Source organism: Callithrix jacchus, chromosome 5 (genome assembly GCF_049354715.1).
Source record: "Callithrix jacchus isolate 240 chromosome 5, calJac240_pri, whole genome shotgun sequence".
Classification (NCBI taxonomy): domain Eukaryota; kingdom Metazoa; phylum Chordata; class Mammalia; order Primates; family Cebidae; genus Callithrix; species Callithrix jacchus.
In genome coordinates, this window is record NC_133506.1 from 97,159,195 (window position 1) to 97,181,719 (window position 22,525).

Consider the following 22,525-nt stretch of genomic DNA (forward strand, 5'->3'; position numbering starts at 1 on the left):
GAAAGGGAGTGAGCCGTGGGGGAGGGAGGGGTCCCAGCCGGGCCTGGCGGTCCGTCGTTTTGCCTCACCCTCCCTGGCGAAGGCAGCTCCAGGGAGCAGCAGGCAGCCCATCTGGTGCAGGAGATGCAGAGAGGTGGGCAGTGGGGAGGGGGCTGCTCCCCACAGGCCGGCCATAAATCACAGTTATGTGGCCAGGGGGCAGGGGGCAGCCGTAGCAGCACACGCAGGAGGAGGCAGAGAGGCCAGGGTCAGGTGCAGCTGTAAATTGTCACCTAAATGCTTCCAAGTGAAGGCTAATCAGAGCATGGTGACAGAACAGCCCCGGCCCACCCTGCCCCAGTGGGCACACTCATGTCTGTGCAAGCACATCCACACTCACAAATACAAAAGCACGCCGGGATATGCTCTGCATACAAAGCAGTACACAAAAAGGTGTCACCTCCATACCTAGATACACAGACACCTGTGCTTTCGACTGCCATGTGTGCCTGTGTTCAGACACACACTCCCAGGCAGTCCTGTACCCATCGTGCTCCTTCAGAACCAAGGACACAAAGATTTACCCAACACCCCTGGGTGAGTGCGCCCAGGCACAGATGGACATAGAGAATGGAGAGCGGATACTGTCCAATGCCTGGGGCTAGCATGATTTGGAGGGCAAGTCCCCCACAGGGAAGACGTTGCAATGAAAAGAGGTAGATGCGCTGAGTGGAACTCGGCCACCCCAGCTCTGGAGCCCCAGTGACTATGCTCTCCTCCCAACCTCTCCCTGGCTGGACCTTCATCCCATTCAGCAGCCTTTCTCTAGAAGGTCATTCCTCAGATGTGAGGAGCTCACACTGCTGTTTGATCTCTGCCTACACCCATGCTGGAGTAAGGCTCTTTCATTCATTCACTTTCATCTCTTAGGCATTGTGCTAGGCTCTGGCAATAGAGTGCCCCACCCTCAAATGTAAAACCTAGTAGAGAAGAGACGAATGAGCAGGTGCTTACAGCACGTGGGAATCCTTGCTGCCAGTGAGGCTAGCCCAGGGCAGTCAAGGCACGGCAGAGGGGGACAAGGGAGCCTTTCTGGAGGAAACTATGTCCCAGCTGAGGCCTAACACGTGGAAGCCAGCCAGGTGGAGAAGTGAAGAGAAAGGGAAGTCCCAACCCTACCGTGGCAGCAGATAAGTAAGGGAGGTGATAGGATGGCCCTTGGCATGTAGTGAGACACCCCACAAGGCATCCACCTCTGAGCCTGGAAACCAGCAGTGAGACTGCTGCACTCCCTTACCTGGACTCCTCAAGGGGCACCCAGCTTGCACCTCCCAGGCTTCCCTGGTGACCTTCATTGCCTGTTCTCCACGCAAAGGCAACCTGACCAGAGGGAGAACTGATAGCTGGACCCAGCCTCTAGCAGATGCCATCATCAATGGTAAATGCTACAAGGCTGAGGAGCCATGAGGGGTGCTGAGAACAAAAACACTGAGCCCCCTTTCCCAGCCCTCTTCTCTCAGGCCTCCTGGACGTCCCCAGAGATTCATCGAAGTCTTAGATTCATTCTCCATGCAGAGACTTTTCAAAGTGTTCAGGGTAGCTCTTTGAGTTCCACAGAGGGCCTGGGATTGAGGGTGATGAAGATGGGTTGAAAAGCAGGATTCTGGGGCCCCCAGCCTCTGTCTAACCCTTCATCTGCTTGCCCCATTGGGCTCCATAACAGGACTGCATTTGAACAAAGAACTCCATGTGGGAAAAGCACCAACCCATAGGACAAAGTCCAAAGATAACCTGGCATTCAGCAACCCTCCAGACTTCCCCTCCCTGCCCTTACTCCTGTGACTCAGCCCAGGGGTCTCCACAGCCCTCAACACTCCCCTGCTCTCTCGTCCCACCAGCCCTCCCACACACACCAGCCCCTGTCTCCCTCCCACCGTGCCCCACCCTGACCCTCCCCCAGCCAAACTCCAACTCCTCGTTTTCATTTCCTAACATGCCTTGAGTACCTGCAACATACACGCACTATCTCTTGTAAGTGTCCCCTAGAGAAGTCTGGGAGGTGTAGCTGCTTTTTACAAATGAGAAAACTGAGGTTCTGAGAGCTTAATCTGCTCAAGGTTACTGTGACCTTAGGAAAGCTGCAGGAAAGCTCATTCTGGGCCTGACCTAAGCCTCCAGGCATAGAATTGTCCCCCTCCCCCTCTCTTCTTTCCCACCCAGAATGACCATGGAGCAGGTGCTCTCCTCCCCTTATTCTTGCACTAAGACTTAGAAGAAGGTGCAGGTTTCTGGAGGTCAATGGCCAGAGGTGAGAAAAAGGAAGAAGAGGACCTAGGCATTCTCAGAAGCAGAGAGTAGGGGCACAGAGCCCTGGCCATGGACCAGATGGCCCCAGGGGAAGGGGTGCCTGTGGGTCACATGTTCATAAAGGGAGGCCTGGCCTGGCCATGATGGCCATTGACATCTTCAGGTATGAGTGTCCGTCTCTTCATTTTTTTTTTTTTTTTTTTTTTTGAGACAGAATCTCACTCTGTTGCCCAGGCTTGAGTGCAATGGTGCAATCTCGGCTCACTGGAACCTCCGACTCCCTAGTTCAAGCAATTCTCCTGCCTCAGCCTCCCGAGTAGCTGGGATTATAGGTGTGCGCCACCACACCCAGCTAATTTTTGTATTTTTAGTAGAGATGGGGTTTCACCATGTGGGCTAGCCTGGTCTCGAACTCCTGATCTCTGATTATCTGCCCGCCTTGGCCTCCCAAAGTGCCGGGATTACAGGCATGAGCCACCACATCCAGCCAAGAGTCCTATCTCTCTTAAGGAGGTGGCTCCTTGCGGTCAGGTAGAATGAGAGAGAAGAGAGCAGAGCCTCAGGCTCTCAGGCATGCTTCCGAAACTCTTGAAGCCCCAGTTTTCTCATCTCCTCAATGGTAAGAATGATATTCATCTGGGAGGCGTAGTATCTGTCCAGGATTGTTGAGAGCATTCAGTGTGACTGCGCCAGGAGCCTGTGCAGTGCAGGCCCTCCACACTTGCCCATGGTTCCCTCCGGCCCTGAAGCATGAGGGTGGGCTATGCGCTTGGTAACTGATGGAAATGGCTGGGTCCAGGACATCACATCTGGAGGTAGCTGGAACTGCAAAGAGCCTCTGCCCTGCACCTGGCTTGCAGGTGACATGGTGTGAGCAAGGAGTCCTTTTTTCTTCCTTTATCCACTGCCTGTCCTCTTTTGCCCTGGGGAAGGACGAGCCCTTTCAGAGTTTAAGTGGATAAAGAACACGGAGCAGCCCCTTCCCAGCTGGGTCAGGGTTTGTCTTCCTATGTAGGGCTGCCCCTCAACCCACACCCCAGCCCAGCCTCGAGAGGCCTCTGATCCCCCTCATGGATCACTGCAAATGGGCCTGATGCTCTCCATTGCCACTGCAGACAACAGCCTGATACAAATTGGCAGGCAAAGGAGGGAGCAGTCGATACGGATTAGAAACAGAGACCTCCCCTGGCCTGGAGCCTGGGGTCCCATTGATCAGCATCTTTGCTGAAGAAGCCAGCTTGGCCAGTGGCCGGTGGGCACCCAGGTGGGGGCCGTGGCCTCAGCCCGCCACCTTACCCCACCACAGAGCCCTGAAGAACGAGTGCACTGTGTAGAGGAAGGAACAGAAAAGAAGGAGAGGCAGGGGAGAAGTGAGCGGGCATCCCAGCCCCAGCCCCAGCCAGCTCCACACCTCCAGCAGATCCAGTTTTTCTTGGTGTTGAGAAAATGGTCAGCAGCTTGTCACACTCCAGTGAGTCTAAACAGCCCTCTGGAAATGTTGTTGAATTAAATCCAAATGCAGAGATATCCATATACATGCCTGCCCCTCCTCCTGTCCCTTCCTGAAACACAAACAGGAAGGGCTGCATACCCACCATGCCATCCAATTCCATCCAAAAGCAGTTGTTGAGTACCCATGTGTGCTAGGCGCTACAACTATAGACAGCTTCATGCCCTGAGGAATAGACATCTCAGAGAAAAGACAAACATGGAAAGACATCATCACAGGGCTGGGAAGGTGCACTTACAGAAGTACAAGCAATGTATAGAGGAAGGAGTAATGAACTCGGGCTGGGGATGGCACTTCTCACAGGAGTTGTCTCAGCAGGGTTTCTAAGGATGAATAGGAGTTTGCCAGGTAAACATGGTGACAAGTAGATTGCTATCATGTTGCCTCCCACCACATCTGGCCACACATTGGGCTCTCCTCCCCTTTGCTGCCTGTGCACTTTCCACTGCGAGTTTCTTTCACTCACAACACCCTCTGTGCTGTTTCACTTGCCTAAAATGTTCTTTCCCTTCATCCCTGACTATTCTCTAGTCAACTGTCAAGGCTCACCTTAAAGAACTATCTCTCCTGAGAGAGCCACACCCCCACACCCCTAATTAGAGACAGCCATAGCATCCTACATCTTCTGTTTCCTAACTCTAACACACTTGTATTTGCTTGCTTGCTCCATGAGGGCAAGGACTATATTGTACCTTACCATACCTGAGACAGTGCCTGACATGTTTCAAGAGCTTGCTTGTTGGTTTGTTTGCTGGCTGGCTGGCTGGCTGGCTGGCTGGCTGGCTGGCTGGCTGGCTGGTTGGTTGGTTGGTTGGTTGGTTGGTTGGTTGGTTGGTTGGTTGAGTGGATGGATGAATGGATGGATAGATGGGTGGATGAATAGATGGATGCATGGATGGATGGATAGATGCATAGATAGATGCATAGATGGATGAATGGATGGATGGATGCATAGAAGGATGGATAGATGGATGGATAGATGCATAGATAGATGCATAGATGGGTGAGTGGATGGATGGATGCATAGATAGATGCATAGATGGATGAATGGATGGATGGATGCACAGATAGATGAATGGAAGGATGAATAGATGGATGGATAGATGCATAGATGCATAGATGGATGAATGGATGGATGGATGCATAGAAGGATGGATAGATGGATGGATAGATGCATAGATAGATGCATAGATGGGTGAGTGGATGGATGGATGCATAAATAGATGCATAGATGGATGAATGGATGCACAGATGGATGAATAGATGGATGAATAGATGGATGGATAGATGCATAGATAGATTCATAGACAGATGAATGGATGGATGGATGGATGCATGGATGGTTGCATGAATGGATACATGGATGGATGGGTGGATAGTTTGTTCAAGAAGCTAAAGTAAAGAGAAATTAGAACTGAAGAGGTATGTGGAGTACAAGGGAGTGGGATAACTATGGGAGAATCATGGGAGATAAAACCGAAGAGTCTGCCAGGGGTGGGATTGTGGAAGGTCCTGTAGCCATGCCTAGTACACATTGACATACAAAGTGAATTCTAGAACCTTAGCAGTATGTTCTGGAGATTGTAGCATCTTTGAAGGGGTAGAAAGTAGATGATACCTTTTCTCCCCGTCATAAGGGTCAAGGTCAACATTTCTATAACAAAAGCCAGGTTAGTAAGGGAAAAGCATAAAATTTATTTAAGCAAAGTTTTATGTGACACAGGAGACTTTGGAAATGAAAACCCAAAGACTCAGAGAAAACTGTCTATTTTTACATTTAGGTTCAATGAAGAATGGACAGCCATGTAGAAATGTGACAGAAAGAATATGATCTAACAGTCAAAGACTGAGTGGGGGAGCCCCACAAGGCCTGTTTGTTCAGATTCTTCTTGGCCTCTCTGCGTTGCATTCCCTCCTCCCTGGTATAGGGCAGGACCCCCTCTGGAATGAGGATCTTATGACCTGCTATCAGACAAGGTAGGTCAGAGAATTTCTTTATGGCCAACTCCTACAGAGAAAGGTGGGGGAGAGGTAAAGTAATATTTCTAGTTTCTATGACCCGCCTTGGAGAAGAGGAATTCTAGTTTCCATGGCCTGCCCTGGGGGAGAAAAGAGAGCAGGAGGAAAAAGGGCAGGAGAAAGTCAGAGAAAGACTTTGTTTCTGAGGTCCCACCAGTGTCCTCCAGTTCAAAGTACTCAGCATGCCAAAGCACCAAACTTTGGGGTATCATTTTCTAAGCCCCAAAACCTTCATTTTACGAAGGAGGAAGCTGAGGTCCAGAGAAGCAGGGCTTGCTATGAATCAACCAGAGGACAGAAGCAATGGCTCTGCTGAGATTATACCCCTGGGCTTGAGCTCTTGGTCTGGGCCCTTTCCATGGGCACATTTAGCCTCCTGTATCCCAGGAGGCATTAGATGTGATAAGATCTTCATGGGTCTCCTAGGTTGGGCCTTCCTCTTTGGGTATACTGCTAAAGGCCATGTGCTATGCTCCCATGCACACAGAACCTGTATCCATCAGAGCAAGTGACTGAAGTGCAACTTAATCTAGTTTCATCCAAAAGGGGAGTATTGGCCTGTGTAACTGGAAAAGGCAGTGCAGTTGATTTCAGGTGCAGTTAGATCCAGGCACTCAAGCAAAATCACCAAATCTTACAACTCTGTCTCTGTGTGGCTACATCCTGTCCTCCTGATGAGTTTCCTCCATCTGGAGCAAGGAGGATGAGTGGGGACAAATGGCATGACCTCATGGAACTGGTAAGATAGAAAGAGGGAAAACTTGTCTCTGTATATAAAATCCCAGCTAAATCTTTCAGTGGTTCCAGCTCAGGTTCAGTCCCTGTGCTTAGAAAAATGGGGCACTATGATTCGGCCATCCTAAATTTCTGGATCTCATGTCCATGCTAGAGGCCATGAGAGGGCATGGTACAGTGATTGACAGCTCATCCAGTGAAATGGGAAGGAGAGGACATTACTTCAAAGGGAAGGGGTGCTGTTCAGAGCAAGGGAGGGACGCTGAGCATCAAAGATAGCCACAGCAGTCCTATCCCGATGCTGGATAGCAGGGCAGCCCCTGGATGAGTCTTTGAATATAATAATAACAGTAAGCCGGGTGCAGTGGCTCGTGCCTGCAATCCTAACACTTTGGGAGGCCAAGGTGGGCAGATCAGTTGAGGTCAGATGTTCAAGACCAACCTGGCCAACATGGTGAAACCCCATCTCTATAAAAATTAGCCAGGCTTGGTGGTGCATGCCTGTAATCCCAGCTACTCGGGAGGCTGAGGCAGGAAAATTGCTTGAACCCGGGAGGCAGAGGTGGTAGTGAGCTGAGATGGCACCACGGCACTCCAGCCTGGGTGACAGAGCAAGACTTCATCTCAATAGTAATAATAATAATAGCTTTCAGAGTATTCTATACAAGTATTCTGCATACATTGTCTTATTTAATCTCATTTAAACTTGGAGAGAGCAGGTTTGAGTCCCAGCTCTGCCATTTATCAGACCCTGGGCTTGTCACTGAAACCTTCTGAACTTGTTTCCCATCTGTAAGATGGGAAGAATACAGCCCATCTTCCCGAAGCCGGAGGGAGGGTTCCCTGGAAACCATGAAGCAATACACAACGTTAAGAGTAGGAAAGTCTCCTGGTAATGCTTGCTCACTGATCCTGGGGACAGACAAGGAACCAGGAGACGCTCTGAGCAAACCAAAAGGCGTTCGGGCCAAAGAAGCAGGGGGCTGACTTCCAGCCTGATGCCCTGGGAGCCCTGGGCTGCAGAGGGCCCGCCTGGCCAGGCCACTCTCCACACAGGTGAGAGGGGTGGAAAGAGAAGTGAATGGGTCACAAGGCTGGGCAGGAAGAGAGGATTTTTCACTGTAAAATGTTCTGAAATAATTCATATTTGCTTTGCAGGATGGTGTTGTGCGCTGTCAGCTCTGTAATAACTTTTTGGCCTTTATTTACTGTTTTGCTTTAATGATTTCATGTTTCTCCAGTGTCCAGAATTCTCAGTGTCTTGGAACACATGATGGCACAGAAGACTCGGGCCATGGTAGGCACGGAGGGAGGGGGTCATGTTCCCCCACAGACCCTGCTAGTCTCCGGGAGATGGCAGAGCCTAGAGCAGAAAGCAGAGGCTGTCAACCTCTGTGCAGAGTTACCTGTGAGCACCAATTCTCACAGCACCCTAGGGAGCTGGTAATATTATCTCACAACACCCTAGGGAGCTGGTAATATTATCTCACAACACCCTAGGGAGCTGGTAATATTATCCCATTTTACGGAAGTGAAAACTGAGCCTTGGAACAATCACAAGACTCACCCCGATCTTGTGTGACCAAGCCAGGATTTAAACACAGGCCTGTTGGTGGGTCTTCAACTTTAGTACATGTAGAAATTACCTAGAGATAATCTAAAATATAGATCCGTAGGACCCAACTGAGAAGATGGAATTCAGTAGGTCTAGGATGGGGCCTGAAGCTCTGCATTTAACAAGGAGCCCAGATGAGCCAGAACCATAGGAACTCAGCGGTGGCTGGGACCACACTAGTCACATAATCAATGGGACCCAGTTCCTCAAGAATTATGGTCCCATGACTGGCCCATTATTTCTCACAAATGTCCCATCAGCTACTCCTGTCCCTCTGTCATTCTCCATCCTGTATCCCCGAGGGCTTGAACTCCCCCCCAACCCCCAGATCTCTAGCCCCTTCTGTGAAGCTGGGAGAAGAAGGGGAAAGGAAGGAAGGGGAGGCTTTCTTGGTTGCCATGGTGATTCTCCACCTCCCAGTCTGTGGAGGGAGGCAGCTTCATTGTGAGCCTCCCGCCAAGGCCTGGAGGGCAGCAAGCTGTCCTGGGCTGGGAGGATGCAGAGGGGTGGGAAGAGGACTCTAGTCACTGGGGAGAGGGGAGCAGGGGAAGATGGGCTGGGGAACAAGGAGGAGGACCCTCGGCCCAGGGCAGCCGGAGCAGAGAGCCAGCCCCTCCAGATGCTGGGGCTGCCAGCCTTCAGCCCAGGGGACGGAGAGGGGTGTGTGCAGGAGCTGAGGCTGACAGGGCCTGATGCTCCCTGAGCCCAGAGCTGGCAGAAGACCCGAGGCAGGTGGTGGCAGAGATGCAGGGACGGGTGAGACAGCTAGCGAGGCTGGCGCAGGACAGAGTCAGAGCCGTGAGGGCTGGGAAAGACCAGGACACAGAAAGGAAAGAAGAGATAAAGAAAAATAAAACAAAACAAGAGAACTCCTCAAGGACCCCAGGCCATGGACTGCTCCCACTCCTAGCAGGGCCTGAGCTGGCACAGCCTGGGGTCCCAGCCTGCTGGGCTGGGCTGGGCTGGCAAACCGGATGGCACAGGCTGCAGCAGAGGCAGATGGAGCAAGGAGGGGCCTGACCTGCGGCCCGCTGGGGAATGGCTGGGATTGTCTGTTCTTTGGAGCCCTCCCACTGTCCCCCAAACCTCCTGCCTCTGGGAGCATGGCTGGGAAACAGGGAGGAAAAAAAAGAAGCAACATTTTGGAGCCAGCGTCTCCACCTCCTCCTGCTCCATGCTGGCTTTCCTTCCCTGCCAGTGGCACGTGCTGCCTGCTCCCAGCCTGGCTCTGGCAAAGACCAGGACGTTGTTGGGGGGCTGGGGAGTGATGGAGGGGAGAAGGTGGGAGAGGCGGGAAAGATGCTAGGAGGCCACAACTCAGAGGGGAGGAAGAGGAAGGAGAAGAGAGGTCTGCAGAGGCCACTGCCCTCCAGCAGTGTTTGTGAAGCAAGCACTTGCTTTGGTGCCAGGCCCCACTGAGTACTTCACGGGTATTCACTCATTGACTCGTCCCAACAGTCTTACTTCATAGGTGCTGTTGTTCTAATCCCCATTTCATAGACAAGAAACTGAGGCAGAGAGGGGTTGAGTGACCTGCCCAAGCGACAAGCTGGGAATCAGCAGGAAAAGGGTTTGAACCTAGGAGAGGTTCCCAGGTCACTGTCTCAGCCACCACACTCTCCTGTCCTTCAACCCCCTCACCCACATGTTGAGTGTTTCAGTATTTTTTTCCTTCTTACCCATCTTTTCTCAGCATTTCTCCAACCAGCCTTTATTCCTTCTGGTGGCGTGTCCCAGTCTGCCTGGGTGTCCAAGCCAGCAACCAGGACATGAGTGGCCGGGAGCAAACATATGACATGTGTGGACACATGGACATACAGACACACATGCACGACTGCTGTGGAGTCCACCGACATGAATGTATGTACACACCCATACAGAACGAGTATGCACATCCGTGTCTGTGTACATGCACATGGGTCCATTCGCACATGTGAGGCCACCATCCGTACCACACCCTGGGTGAGTCTTCAGTGCTCACCCACAGAGCATTCACTGTGGCAAAATAATCCCAAACAATAGTTGAGCCAAAAGAAATCCATTTGGCTTTGTACAAAAGCACTGCTTGGCATATGGGGTTTTTGGCAATACGTTTACCTTTCTAGGTTTAGCTCGGGCTGATGTGGCTTCCTGCATGTCAACCTCTGAAAACCTGCCAGATGCTAGGCCCTCAGCAAGGCACTTCCCAGGAGTCTCTCCACACCTCACAGCAGCCATGAGGCAGGGCTTGCCGTCCCCATTTTACAGATGAGAACCCTGAGACTGAGTGAGTTGCCATTTGCGCAGACTCACAGGGAGAGTGAAGATTCGAACCCCAGGACAGCTCAAGGGTCAGTAAAGCTTGAGTGTCTGCAGGTGGGTTGGTGAGTCAGACATGTGACCTCCCAGGAGTGCTTCATCTGTCTGGAATGTGGCTACCTCACCGTCTGTTCACGTCTGGGCCCCCTCTTCTGTGGCCAGGCTGGTGGGTGTGGAGGGGCTGCAGTGGCTCACGCTGAGCTGCCCTCTAGAAGGCCCCACACAGGGCCAGGTGCAGCGAGGTATGAAAAAGGCTTTTCCCCAGCGGTGACAAACATAATTGCTCAGACTATACAAAGACCAGAGAGACTCATCATCACCACCTAGATACAAGCATATCCATTCCTTCAGCATTTCTCAAGCACCTACTATGTGCTTGGCATTTACTGGACTCTAAAGACAAGGTGAACAGGAATCAAGCTTGGACTCTGCCTTTCTTCCAATGGCTTAGGAGAACTGTTATCAGATGTGGAAATAGCTTTCATTGCATGGCTGAAAAATCCTGAATGCTGTAAGAGAAATGCAGGTGAAAAATGAGAGTCTACTTCCAACTGGGGATATCAAGGTAGCTCTCCTGGAGAAAGAGGCTCCTGATGGGTCTTGAAGAGTGGGTATGATTTGATGCAGTAATGAAAGAGCACTGTTTTAAAGACACGGTTTCTAAAGAGCACAGTTCAAGACGTAGGGTGGGAAGTTGGGAGGTGGACATAGGAAAAGCAAGTAGCTCCATTTGTCTGTGGCAGAACTGTGAAGGGTGTGGTGAGAGGTAGGTTAGGGTCAGATGACAGAAGATCTTGACAAGCAGAACAAAGAGTTTGGACTTTATAGATAAGAGGGAGCCATCAAAAATTGTTGAACAGGGGAAGTCCTTAGGACCTGTTTTATTTAGTCTAATCTGTGGTTGTGGACAAGGTAATAGATTGGAAATATACATGCATGCACACATACATATACACATACACATACATGTACATCCTTAGAAATGTGCCGACATGACGGACACTCTAGTCACACCTATCATCCCAGCACTTTTGGAGGCTGAGGTGAGGGGATTGATGAAGCCCAGTTTGATACCAGCACAGGCAACGTAGTGAGACCTTATCTCCAAAAAATGAGGATCACTTGAGCCCAGGAGGTTGAGGCTGCATTGAGCCGTGATCGTGCCATTGCACTCCCACCTGGCTAATAGAGTAAGACCCTGACTCAAAAAAATATGTACAGACACATATGTACACAAATGTACAGCTAAAAAGCAAAGGATTAATTCCTGAGCCCAGCTATTTTAAAACTCTGAATTGTATTTATTTATTTAAACATGATTGGGTGTGGTGGCTCACGCCTGTAATCCCAATACTTTGGGAGGCCAAGGCAGGCGGATCACCTGAGTGAGGACAGGAGTTTGAGACCAGCCTGGTCAACATGGTAAAACCTTGTCTCTACTAAAAATACAAAAAATTAGCTAGGTACCTGTAATCGCAGCTATTCAGAAGGCTGAGGCAGAAGAATCATTTGAACCCAGGAGGCGGAGGCTGCAGTGAGCCAAGATTGTGCCATTGCACTCCAGCCTGGGCAACAAGAGCAAAACTCCATCTCAAATAAAAAAATTTATATATATATATATATATATATATTTGCAAATATGCTGAAAAATTAAGCTGCCTCTCACCCCATATCCCAGGCCCTCACTGCCTTGTGTCTAAAGCAAGCACAGTGACCAGTTTAAGAGCTTCCTTCCAGAGACTCTGTGTTTAGACAAACAAATATCCAGCTGCATTGTTATTACGTACATTTTTCTGCACCTTGGTTTTCTCATGTAGTATACCTTGGAGACCCTTACACATCAGTACATGGAGGGCTTCCTTGGTCTTTTTAACAGCAGTATACTACTCCATAATAATTGGACATTTACATTATTTCTGCTCTTTTGCTCTTTCTAAAAATGTCGCAATAAAAAATCTTGTCATTTTGCTTGTCATTCATTCAGGCATTTATTGAGCACCTACTATGTGCTGGGCAGCATTCTATGTGCTGTAGATAGAACAAAACAGGCAGAAATCCCTGCCCTCGTGGAACGTGACTTCTAGTGTGCACGTGCCAGTACATCTTCAGGATACATTCCTAGAGACGGAGTAGCCGAATCAAAGCATCCGTGCATTTTAAAAATTGAGTAGATAAAGCCAAATCCCCATCCCCCTAAGACAGATTCTACCAACTTACCCTTGCAATGTATGAGAATGCCTAATTTTCCCACACTTTTACCAACAAAATGTTATCATATATTTTTATCTTTGCCAATGTGACAGGTGAAAAACAACTGTAATTTTAATTTGTATTTCTCTTATGATGAGTGAGGTTAAGCATCTTCTCATATATTTGAGAGGAATTTCAAGGCTGGGCATAGTGGCTCACACCTGTAATCTCTGGTGGAAGGATCGATGGAGCCCAGGAGTTTGAAACCAGCCTGGAAAACAGGGAGCCCCCATCTCTACAAAAAATACAAAAATTAGCCGGGCATGGTGGTATGCGCCTGTAGTCGCCTGTGGAGGCTGACACGGAAGAATCACCCACTGCAGTTAGCCATGATCATGCCACTGCACTCCAACCTGGGAGACAGAGCAAGACTCTGTCTCAAACAAACAAAGCAATTTCAGGCCCTTTCCTGTCAACTTTCTGGTATCTTGGCTCATATTTTTATTAGATTGTGGATATATGTCACACTGAGCTGTGGATTTTTTTTTTCTTATTAAAGAAGTTAGCTTGCCAGGAGCAGTGGCTCACTACTGTAATTCCAGCACTTTGTGAGGCCAAGGCAGGTGGATCACAAGGTCAAGAGATCAAGACCATTCCAGTCAACATAGTGAAACCCCATCTCTACTAAAAATACACACACACACACACACACACACACGAGTGGTGGTGCATGCCTGTAGTCCCAGCTACTTGGGAGGATAAGGCAGAAGAATTGCTTGAACCTGGGAGGTGGAGGTTGCAGTGAGCCAAGATCATGTCACTACACTCCAGCTCTGGTGACAGAGCAAGACTCCATCTAAAAAAATAAAATAAATAGCTCTTTGCCTGTGGTATGAATTGCAAATGTTTTTCCCCAGTTTATCATTTGTTTTTGGACACTGCATGTGATGGTTTTTTTTTAAATGCAGACTTGTAAAATGTGAAATAAAATTTAAAAGGAATTCTGCTCATATACAACTTTGCCTCCCTATGGTGCAGTGTTTGTTAGGACTGAAAGAGATGGGGGCCAGTGCAATGGCTCACATCTGTAATCGCACTGGGAGGCCGAGGTGGGCAGATCACTTGAGGTCATGAGTTCAAGACCAGCCTGGCCAATAAGGCAAAACTCCTCTACTAAAAATATAAAAATTAGCCAGGCATGGTGGCATGGTCCTGTTATCCCAGCTACTTGGGAGACTAAGGCAGGAGAATCACTTGAGCCTGGGAGGTGGAGGTTGCAGTGAGCCCAGACCATGCCACTGCACTCCAGTCTGGGCAACAGAGCAAGACTTGGTCTCAAAAAACAAAACAAAACAAAAAACCTTATATATATATATATATTTATCTCCCAACATAATATTGGGTTCCATTAATAAATGCCCATGGCACATGTTCTGTCCAGGTGCAGTGGCTCACACCTGTAATCCCAGCACTTTGGGAGGCTGAGGCAGGCGAATCATCTGAGGTCAGGAGTTTGAGACCATCCTGGCCAACATGGTGAAACCCTGTCTCTACTAAAAATATATAATTAGCTTGGCATAGTGATGCACACCTGTAGTCCCAGCTGCTAGGGAGGCTGAGGCAGAACCGTTTGACTCCAGCAGGTGGAAGTTGTGGTGAGCCAAGGTTGTGCCATTGCACTCCAGCCTAGGTGACGAGAGTGAAACTCCATCTCAAAAAAAAAAAGGCAACCATTCTAGCAAAGGAAGATGAGAGTCCTATCCTTTTCTGGAGTTCCATCTTAAGAGGTCTTTGGACAAAGGGGAGCAAGCTCAGAGGAGGGTAACCAAGAGGGTGACTGTGTTTTCAATCAAGTCACATAAGGAACGGCAATAGAACTGGCACCTTCGAGCCTAGAGCAGATCGCTGTCTGTGAATATCATCTGAGGCAATGGGACTAGCCTCATGACACAAAACTGGTCCCTATGGTGGAGATTCTGGGAAGCCAAGAGTCAGACAATGGGGCTCTTTTCAAGGCAGAGCTGTCTGAAGGTGGAATAGCCTGTTTTGTGAGGAAGCAGTTCATCACTAGAGATGCACACACCGGAACTGGATGACCACCTTTCAAAGATGCCAAGGTGCCTTTCAAAACTCCTTCCAAGCCTTTGAGAGCTCCTCGTTCTACAAGAATACAAGAAATATTAAAATTTCTCATTTTACAGATGAAGAAAAGGGGGAAACTGACATGCATTGAGCACCTACTTTGTCCTAGGCACTTTAGGCATTTATGACTTGATTTTGAAGGATGAGGATCAGGGAGGTTGGGTGGTTCACCTAAGGCTGCACAGCAGTCTAGAACTAGAATCCACTTCCCCAGACTCCAATTCTAGAGCTCTCTCCACTGAACCTCCTGTCGCTGTTGAATAATTAAACATGTGTTCATTGCATGTTTATTGCATACCTATTCTGAATCAACACTAATGTAGTCCAGAAAAGCATATTTTTCTGGAAAATAACATACAGGATATTTGTAAAGTCATGGGGTCTTTGCTCTGCAGAATTTCACTGCCTAGTGGGCAAGTACAGGTGCCATCTCTGCTTTGCTTGATTTAATGTGAATCGTGTCCCAGAGTTGTGCAACATGGTAGCCCCAGATAGGCTGATAAGGAAATATGAGGCAATTTGGCAAGGTTTTTTTCTCTTATATCAAGCTGATGTCTTCGGTTTTTCAGCAGGCAAGTTTTTAATGAAATCACATACAAAGTGCCATGGGAACACAGAGGCATGATTAACTCTACAGGGAAGTGAATCCAGGAAAAAGGAGGTGATGGCTGAGCAAGGCCTTGAAGGGTATGTAAAAAAATGAAAGGCAGAAGAGCGTATATGTATATTCATGCCACAAACATTTATTGAGTAGTTCCAGGTTTCCAGGGATAGGTGAATAATTCACTGTTGAGTAAGGGAGACAGACAAATCACCAATAAGTTGCTGTAGCGTATAAGTGTAACTGTGAAAACGTACTCGCCAGGCAAAAGTGGTGGTAGCTCCTTCTGGAATAAAGTGAGGGGTCTGGGAAAGCACCTGGAGAAGTAATATCTGAGATTTTAGGGACAGAAATAAATATTTTTTAGGCTGATAATAAAAGGCAATTGGGAAAGAGGGAAAAGCATTCTAAGCAGAGGGAAGGCCATGTGCTAAGTGTCTGACCCTTGAAAGATGATTCACTCTGTCTTCGGGTGCCCAAAGCAGATCTGAAAGGCTTGAGATGAAAATGTTGGCATGGTAGGCAGCCAAGTTGGAGGTGGAATTGACATACAGGCGTTTGGCCAGGACCCACCAGGTTTCCAGATGAGTGGGGAAATGGCATTGGTGTGCATTGGGGTTGAGGAGGCTTAGCAACCTTCTCTTCAAAGCCATGCCCCAGATTGAGAACTGGAAGAGAAAAGTGTGAGCCATAAATCCCCAGCTCCTCCTGCTGTGCCCAGCACTACAGAGCTAGGAGTCTCCACCAGCTCTCCAGTCCCACTGCTGCGACCCCAGCTAATCCAGCCTCCTGGCCCATCTGACACACGCTTCCACTTAACATTTTGTTAGCGACTCTATAAATGAGCTCTCCCTGACCTTCAATCCCTGGCTAATTGCTGGTTTCATGTACAAGACTAGCTTAATTTTACGTGATAATTACCTGAGAGTAGCAATACATATGGCATTGCATGTTCGAAATGTCAGGCCTGGAAATCCACCAAGTGGCCACAGGCAGGGGCAAGGGGAGGAAGCAGCCAGGGGCCACGAGGAGAGACAAAAAATGCAGACACCCAATGCAGACAGAACTCCAGGGAAGCAGGGACTGGCCTCCAGCAGGGTTCAGAATCCTCAGCCGGCCAGTACACCCAGGGCACAGGCCAGAGGAGCGTGCCACAGCCACACGTGCACATGTGCACATCTCGGAGAAACACCAGCCAGGTCAGAGGCATGGTTCATACCCACTTTCGGTCACCCTTTCCACATACGCTCGCTGAGCCCCTACTGTGTGCCAGGCAGTGTACAGGCAATTGCACTTGTTTTAAACTCCCACCCGACCCAGGGAAGGTGGAAACGTGGAGGGTATGTGTGAGTTGTCACAGTTATTTGGGGGATGCTACAGCCACTGAATAAGCAAGGCCCAGGAATGCTAAATGGCCCACACAGTCCCATTCAGTGAAAAATTGGCCTTCCTCTTGCTTGAGCCCAGGAATTCAAGACCAGCCTGGGCAACATAATGAGACTCCATTTCTAAAAAAAAAAAAATTGAAAAACAATTATCTGGGCTCGGTGGTGTGCACCTGTAGTCTCAGCTACTCAGGCTGAGGCAGGAGGATTCCCTTGAGCCCAGGAGGTCAAAGCTGCAGTGAGCTGTGTTCTTGCCACTGCACTCCAGCCTGGGCTACAGAACAAGACTCTGTCTCAATTTAAGAAAACCTCCCCAAATGCCTGTGGTGGCCCCATTGTGAAACACTCTGTTGTGAACCATCACATCTAAGCCAGAACCTCAGCCCAGAAGAAGGCAAGAGTTCTCTGGGACAAATGGGGAAGGAAGACAATGGCAAGGAACTGTGCTACCTGAGAGAGTAATCGAAGGGAACCCAGGAACACGTGGCAGGTGAACTGACAGAGTCCAGAATTCAGAGAAGTCCTCCCTTTAAAAGTGCCATTTCAGAACTAAGCTAGTCCGGGTGCGGTGGCTCACACCTGTAATCCCAGCAATTTTGGAGGCTGAGGCAGGCAGATCACCTGAGGTCGGGAGTTCAAGATCTGCCTCACCAACATGGAGAAACCCGTCTCTATTAAAAACACAAAAAAATTATCCAGGTGTGCTGGCACATGCCTGTAATACCAGCCACTGGGGAGGCTGAGGCAGGAGAATCACTTGAACCCGGGAGGCAGAGGTTGCTGTGAGCCAAGATCATGCTATTGCACTTCAGCCTGGGCAATATGAGTGAAACTCCATCTCAAAAAAAATAAATAAATAAGAAGGAAGGAAGGAAGGAAAGAAAGAAAGGGAGAGAAAGAAACAGGAAGGAAGGAAGGAGAGAGAACTAAGCTAGACACAAAAGGATTAACGTGGCAGGATTCCACTTCCATGAAGTATGAGAGGAGTGAAAGCCATGGAGAGAGAAGTGAAAGGCTGCCAGAAGCTGGGGGTGGAGGGGAAGATGGGGAGTTTTGCTTAATGGGTACAGGGTTTCAATTTGGGATGATGAGAAAGTTCTGGAGATGGACAGTGGTGATGGTTGTGTGACAACGTGAATGTACCTAATGCCACTGAACTGTACACTTCAAAATGGTGGAAAATGGTAAATTTTATGTATATTCTACCACAATTTTAAAAACACAGTGTTTACAAATCTTAGTTGTACACCACCGCCCCCCGCCCCAAAAGGGTCATTTCAGCTGCATTCTGAGGAAGGGGCAGGACACAGCTCATCCATTCATTTGCTGCGCAATAGTTGAACAGCACCTGTAAGGCACAGGTGTGGAAGAATTTCTGTCTTCTGCATCTCAGGTTGGATAAATAAAGCAAGGTCTCTTCCTCATGGTGCTTCAGTCCAGCTAGCAAGAGAAGCACATCTCTCCGGTACACAGGAGAATGAATCCAGAGGGAGGACCAACACAACTCAGTGGAAACACAGCGAGGAGAAAGGAAGTGCACCTGGGAGGACACGGGGAATGAATGCTCTTTGGAGAAGTGGCTATGACATGCTCTAGAGAGGTGGGCAGCACTTGTACAGGCTGACATGGGGGAGAAGCCAGCCCAGAAACTGCCTCTTTCCTGGACTGACTCTGGCCCCAAGGCCCATTTGGGGCAAAGGAGCTATTTACTATAGGAAGTGAAGACCCATTTTTCTCCCAGCACCTTTGGTGCCTAGAACAGCACTTGGCATGAAAATAAGTAAGTAGGAAACGGTATCTGTGTGTGTCTGCACCACGTGCCACACACCTGGGTACACACATCCCCTGCAGAGAGACAGCTCAGGTCCATTTTTCCTCATCACTCCAGGGAACAGGGCAGGGCAGGGAAGGTCTAGGGCCCTATGGTGGTGGGGCAGGGGAACATGGGCAAAGAAGGAGAAAGGGTGCCCCGGGCCCCTGGGAGGGCCATTCTGTGGGATGCCCAGGTGCACACACACTCGGAGGCACACAGGCCACAGGATCAGATAAGAGGCACAGTCCCAGATGAAGGCAAGTTCTAAAAACCCCTTTAGCCTCCTCACCCATGGAACTGTGGACTCCTAAGCTGTGTTGGAGTAAATTACTTGCTTAATGAGATTTCAATTAACAAAAACAAATTAAAATCACTTTGGTAATTAAGCTGCTGTGAACCTCGCCAGCAGCTCTCCCTCAGACCTCAGATTTCCATGGGGAAGGACCTGGGAACAGGGGTCCACTTGGACTCAGGCAGCAGTGCTGCTGGGACCTTGGCAGGGCAGGGGGCTCCCCACCTTGGGGCTTCCACCCCGGAAGCTGCAGCTTCCTGAAGCCAGAGTGGGTGGAAGGGAGGGGGCAGTACACAGCAGGCAACATGGGCTCTAAACTTACATTCATCATCAAAGCCCTGCCACTTGGTGGTTGTGTGACCTAGGACACATTAATTAACCTGTCTGAGCCTCAGTTTCCTTGTCTGCAAAATGGGGTAATACTAGTAACCGACATCATTGGGTTGTGGGAACATTAAAGGAATGAATGCTTGCAAAAATTTAGAGGCTGGGTGCGGTGGCTCACACCTGCAATCCCAGCACTTCAGGAGGCCAAGACGGGTGGTTCACAAGGTCAGGAGTTCAAGACGAGTCTGGCCAAGATGGTGAAACCTTGTCTCTACTAAAAATTACCAAAAAATTAGCCGGGTGCAGTGGCAGGCAGGAGAACGGCTTGAACCCGGGAGGCAGAGGTTGCGGTGAACTGAGATCACACCACTGCACTCCAGCCTGGAGATAGAGTGAGATTCTGTCTCAAAAAAAGAATTTAGAAGAGGGCCTGTCCTACAGCAGAGGCTCTTGACTCACTTTACCCTGCGTGGTGCTATGGAGGATTTCTCTAGCCTTATGATTTGCCTTGTCCTGAACCCCAACCCCTCCAGCCCTTTTCCTCTGAGTTAGGTGAATGAGGATCTACCCACAGAGGCTCCCTTGGAGGTGAGGTTTCTCCAAGTTCTGGCCCACCCAGGCCCCCATCTCTTTTCATCAGAGCCAGCAGCTCAAATCTGGGAGCCATAACACTCATGTCTCTTGAAGAACAAACACTCCTGTCTCTGGATCACAAAATCACCCCCACTCTTCCACATGGGAGGCCTGGAGGGTTTAGTAGTGCTGATATCACTGGCCCCATTCCGCAGATGAGGAAAAGTGCTTGACGGCTTACCTAGTGGCTCGAAGACAGCAGCAGTGCCCAGTGCTGGCCAGAATCCAAGGAGGCCGCATTCGAATGCCATGCTAACGAAACTGTGACCAAGTGCAGCCTTTCTGGAGAGCACAATGCTAAGTGTGTAAGAAATTGAAATGATTAAAGTTTTAGATTTTTTTTGTTCTTAAAAGTTTGTAGCATTTACACTTTTGAAGTTATTAGAGCAAAAACTACACTAAGCCTTTTGGGACAGCAGTGTGTGTGTGTGTGTGTGTGTGTGTGTGTGTGTGTGTTTTTATATATAACATGTTTTATTTATAGATATTAATATGTATACACAAGTACATATACACACACCCCAAATGCCAAATGTCATTTTTCTCTGTGGTGGTAGAAATTACAGATAGTTTTCGTTTACACGTTCATTCACTCATTCACACAACAAATATTTTTATTTTTATTGACTTTTAATTTTTTGAAGACAAGGTCTCACTGTTGCCCAGGCTGGAGTGCAGTGGCACGATCTCAGCTCACTGCAGTCTTGACCTCCTGGGCTCAAGCGATCCTCCCACCTCAGCCTCCTGAGTAGCTGAGTAGCTGGGACCACAAGTATGCACCACTGAGCCCAGCTAATTTTTTATTTTTTGCAAAGACAAGGTCTCTCTGTGTTGCCCAGTTGGTCTTGTGGTCTTGGACACAAGCAGTCCTCCTGCCTCGCCCTCCCAAAGTGCTAGGATTATAGGCATGAGCCATGGCGTCTAGCCAACAGATATTTTTAGTGTCTGTAAAACAGCACAATGAACATGACAGACTTAAATCCTGTCTTCGGGAAACTCATGGCCTGTTGATGAAGATGGACATTGGACACAAGACAAGGTGAATACTATAGAAGAGGAAGGGTGGGGCCGCAGAAGCCCATCACAGAAGGAGGCGATGGAGGGGGTGAGGTCTGCCATAAACATTTAATTCTTTTGTAATTAGACTAAAATAAAACAATTTATACATTTTTTAAATGAACCCCAGGGGTCCCATAACTAGTTAGTAACAGAACTGAAAGTAGAAACTAAAAGCCTTCTGGCTCCCAGGCAAACGGTTTTTTTTTTTTTTTTTTTTTTTTTAATTTAACTGACACCCATAGCCTAGAAAGTTTGAACAGCATCCTAGTCTTCAGTAAAAAATATCTCAAAACTCTCAAAGGAGATGTCGGTCAGAGGTGGTTGTATCATCTATGTACCTCATGTCAGATAGAGGAGATGTCCCCATTCATACATCCATGTCATCCAAGATGTTGGGTACACACACACACACACACACACACGCACACACACACAAAACACCTCTGACTCCTGACTCCTCCTGGCATGCCCTCCTGCATTTGTGTGGCCTTTCTGGATGATGAGAGATGTCACTGGGATCCTGAAAGGCTCACTCCAATTGGCCATGCACACACACCCCATGTCACATGGTACTGGGTCAATGGGCAGTGGGTATCTCACCTCCCCTCATCTCTGGAGGAGTCCCATACATTGCTTGGTCTCAGTGGCCCCAGTCTCCCTGCTGGCTGATGTCCAGTCCCCCCACTGGTTGATCTCCAGTCCTGTTTCAATCCACCCTGACTGGGTCTGCCATGCAGGCACCAGGCAAAAGGGAGAACATCTCAGCACCCAGAACCTCCCACCATCTGCTCCTTCCCGCTCCCTGAGAAGCGCTAATCTCCCAGGGCCTTTCCCCAAAGGCTCCTTTGCCCAGGGGAAGGTGAGGGCAGTTGCCATCCTCTAAGTGCTCAGCTTGGGTGAGGGCTGCTGGAGCTGCGATGCCCTCCACCAGGAGATCCCACTCGATGCCATGCTCTGTCCCCTCCTCCTCTCAGACTTCATGTATCATATTTTGTGCTGACTTCAGACAATCAAGGGAGGAGGACACAGAGTTGTACTTTCCAAGTAGCTGGCAACCCTTAATCAATGTTAATTGGCTCTAATTAGCATATGTTAATTAATGATATTTACTACAAATTAAAGGTATGAGTGTTCCCAGAGGGTTTCCTGTTCATCCAATTAGTGCCAATTAGTTGCAATTAACACGTGTAAATGAGATTCCATTGAACCCAAAACAAACAGCACAGAATCTCTCAGATTCCCCCTTGCACCTTTTCAATCTGCCAGAGGAGGGGGGTGGAGCTTGGAAGGTGAAGGAGAGACAGGAGAGAGACCCTCTAGGCTGATCTCTTGTAGCAAGCTGACCCTCTCACACACCAGGAATGGGAGCAGGCAGAGCCACGCAGGGCAGAGCAAGCCCCTGAGCATGCCCTGCTGCCCCTGGCTGCCCCTAGGGAGGGCTCCCTGGAAAGGGCCCTGGCCTTGAGATGCTCTTTAGAGCTAGTGGCCATCCCTCTAAACCTGCCCCTAGCTCTAAAGTGCATGGCACTTTAACCCAGTGCATGGCACATAATAGGTGCTCAGTAAAAATAAAATTGGGGGCCAGGCACGGTGGCTCACGCCTATAATCCCAGCACTTTG

General features: G+C 49.0%; 1 protein-coding gene across 1 annotated transcript in view; it reads right to left on the reverse strand.

Moving 5' to 3' along the window:
* Window positions 1-15,516: 15,516 nt before the first annotated feature.
* Window positions 15,517-22,525, reverse strand: part of LOC103793155 (uncharacterized) — a 29,886-nt gene continuing 22,877 nt past the window's right edge. The window contains exons 5-6 of the mRNA XM_078375423.1: window positions 20,028-20,143; window positions 15,517-16,064 (exon numbers count right to left, since the gene is read on the reverse strand). Coding sequence (XP_078231549.1) covers window positions 15,760-16,064; window positions 20,028-20,143 — 421 coding nt within the window. The 3' untranslated portion in view covers window positions 15,517-15,759. The remainder of the gene's footprint in view (window positions 16,065-20,027; window positions 20,144-22,525) is intronic.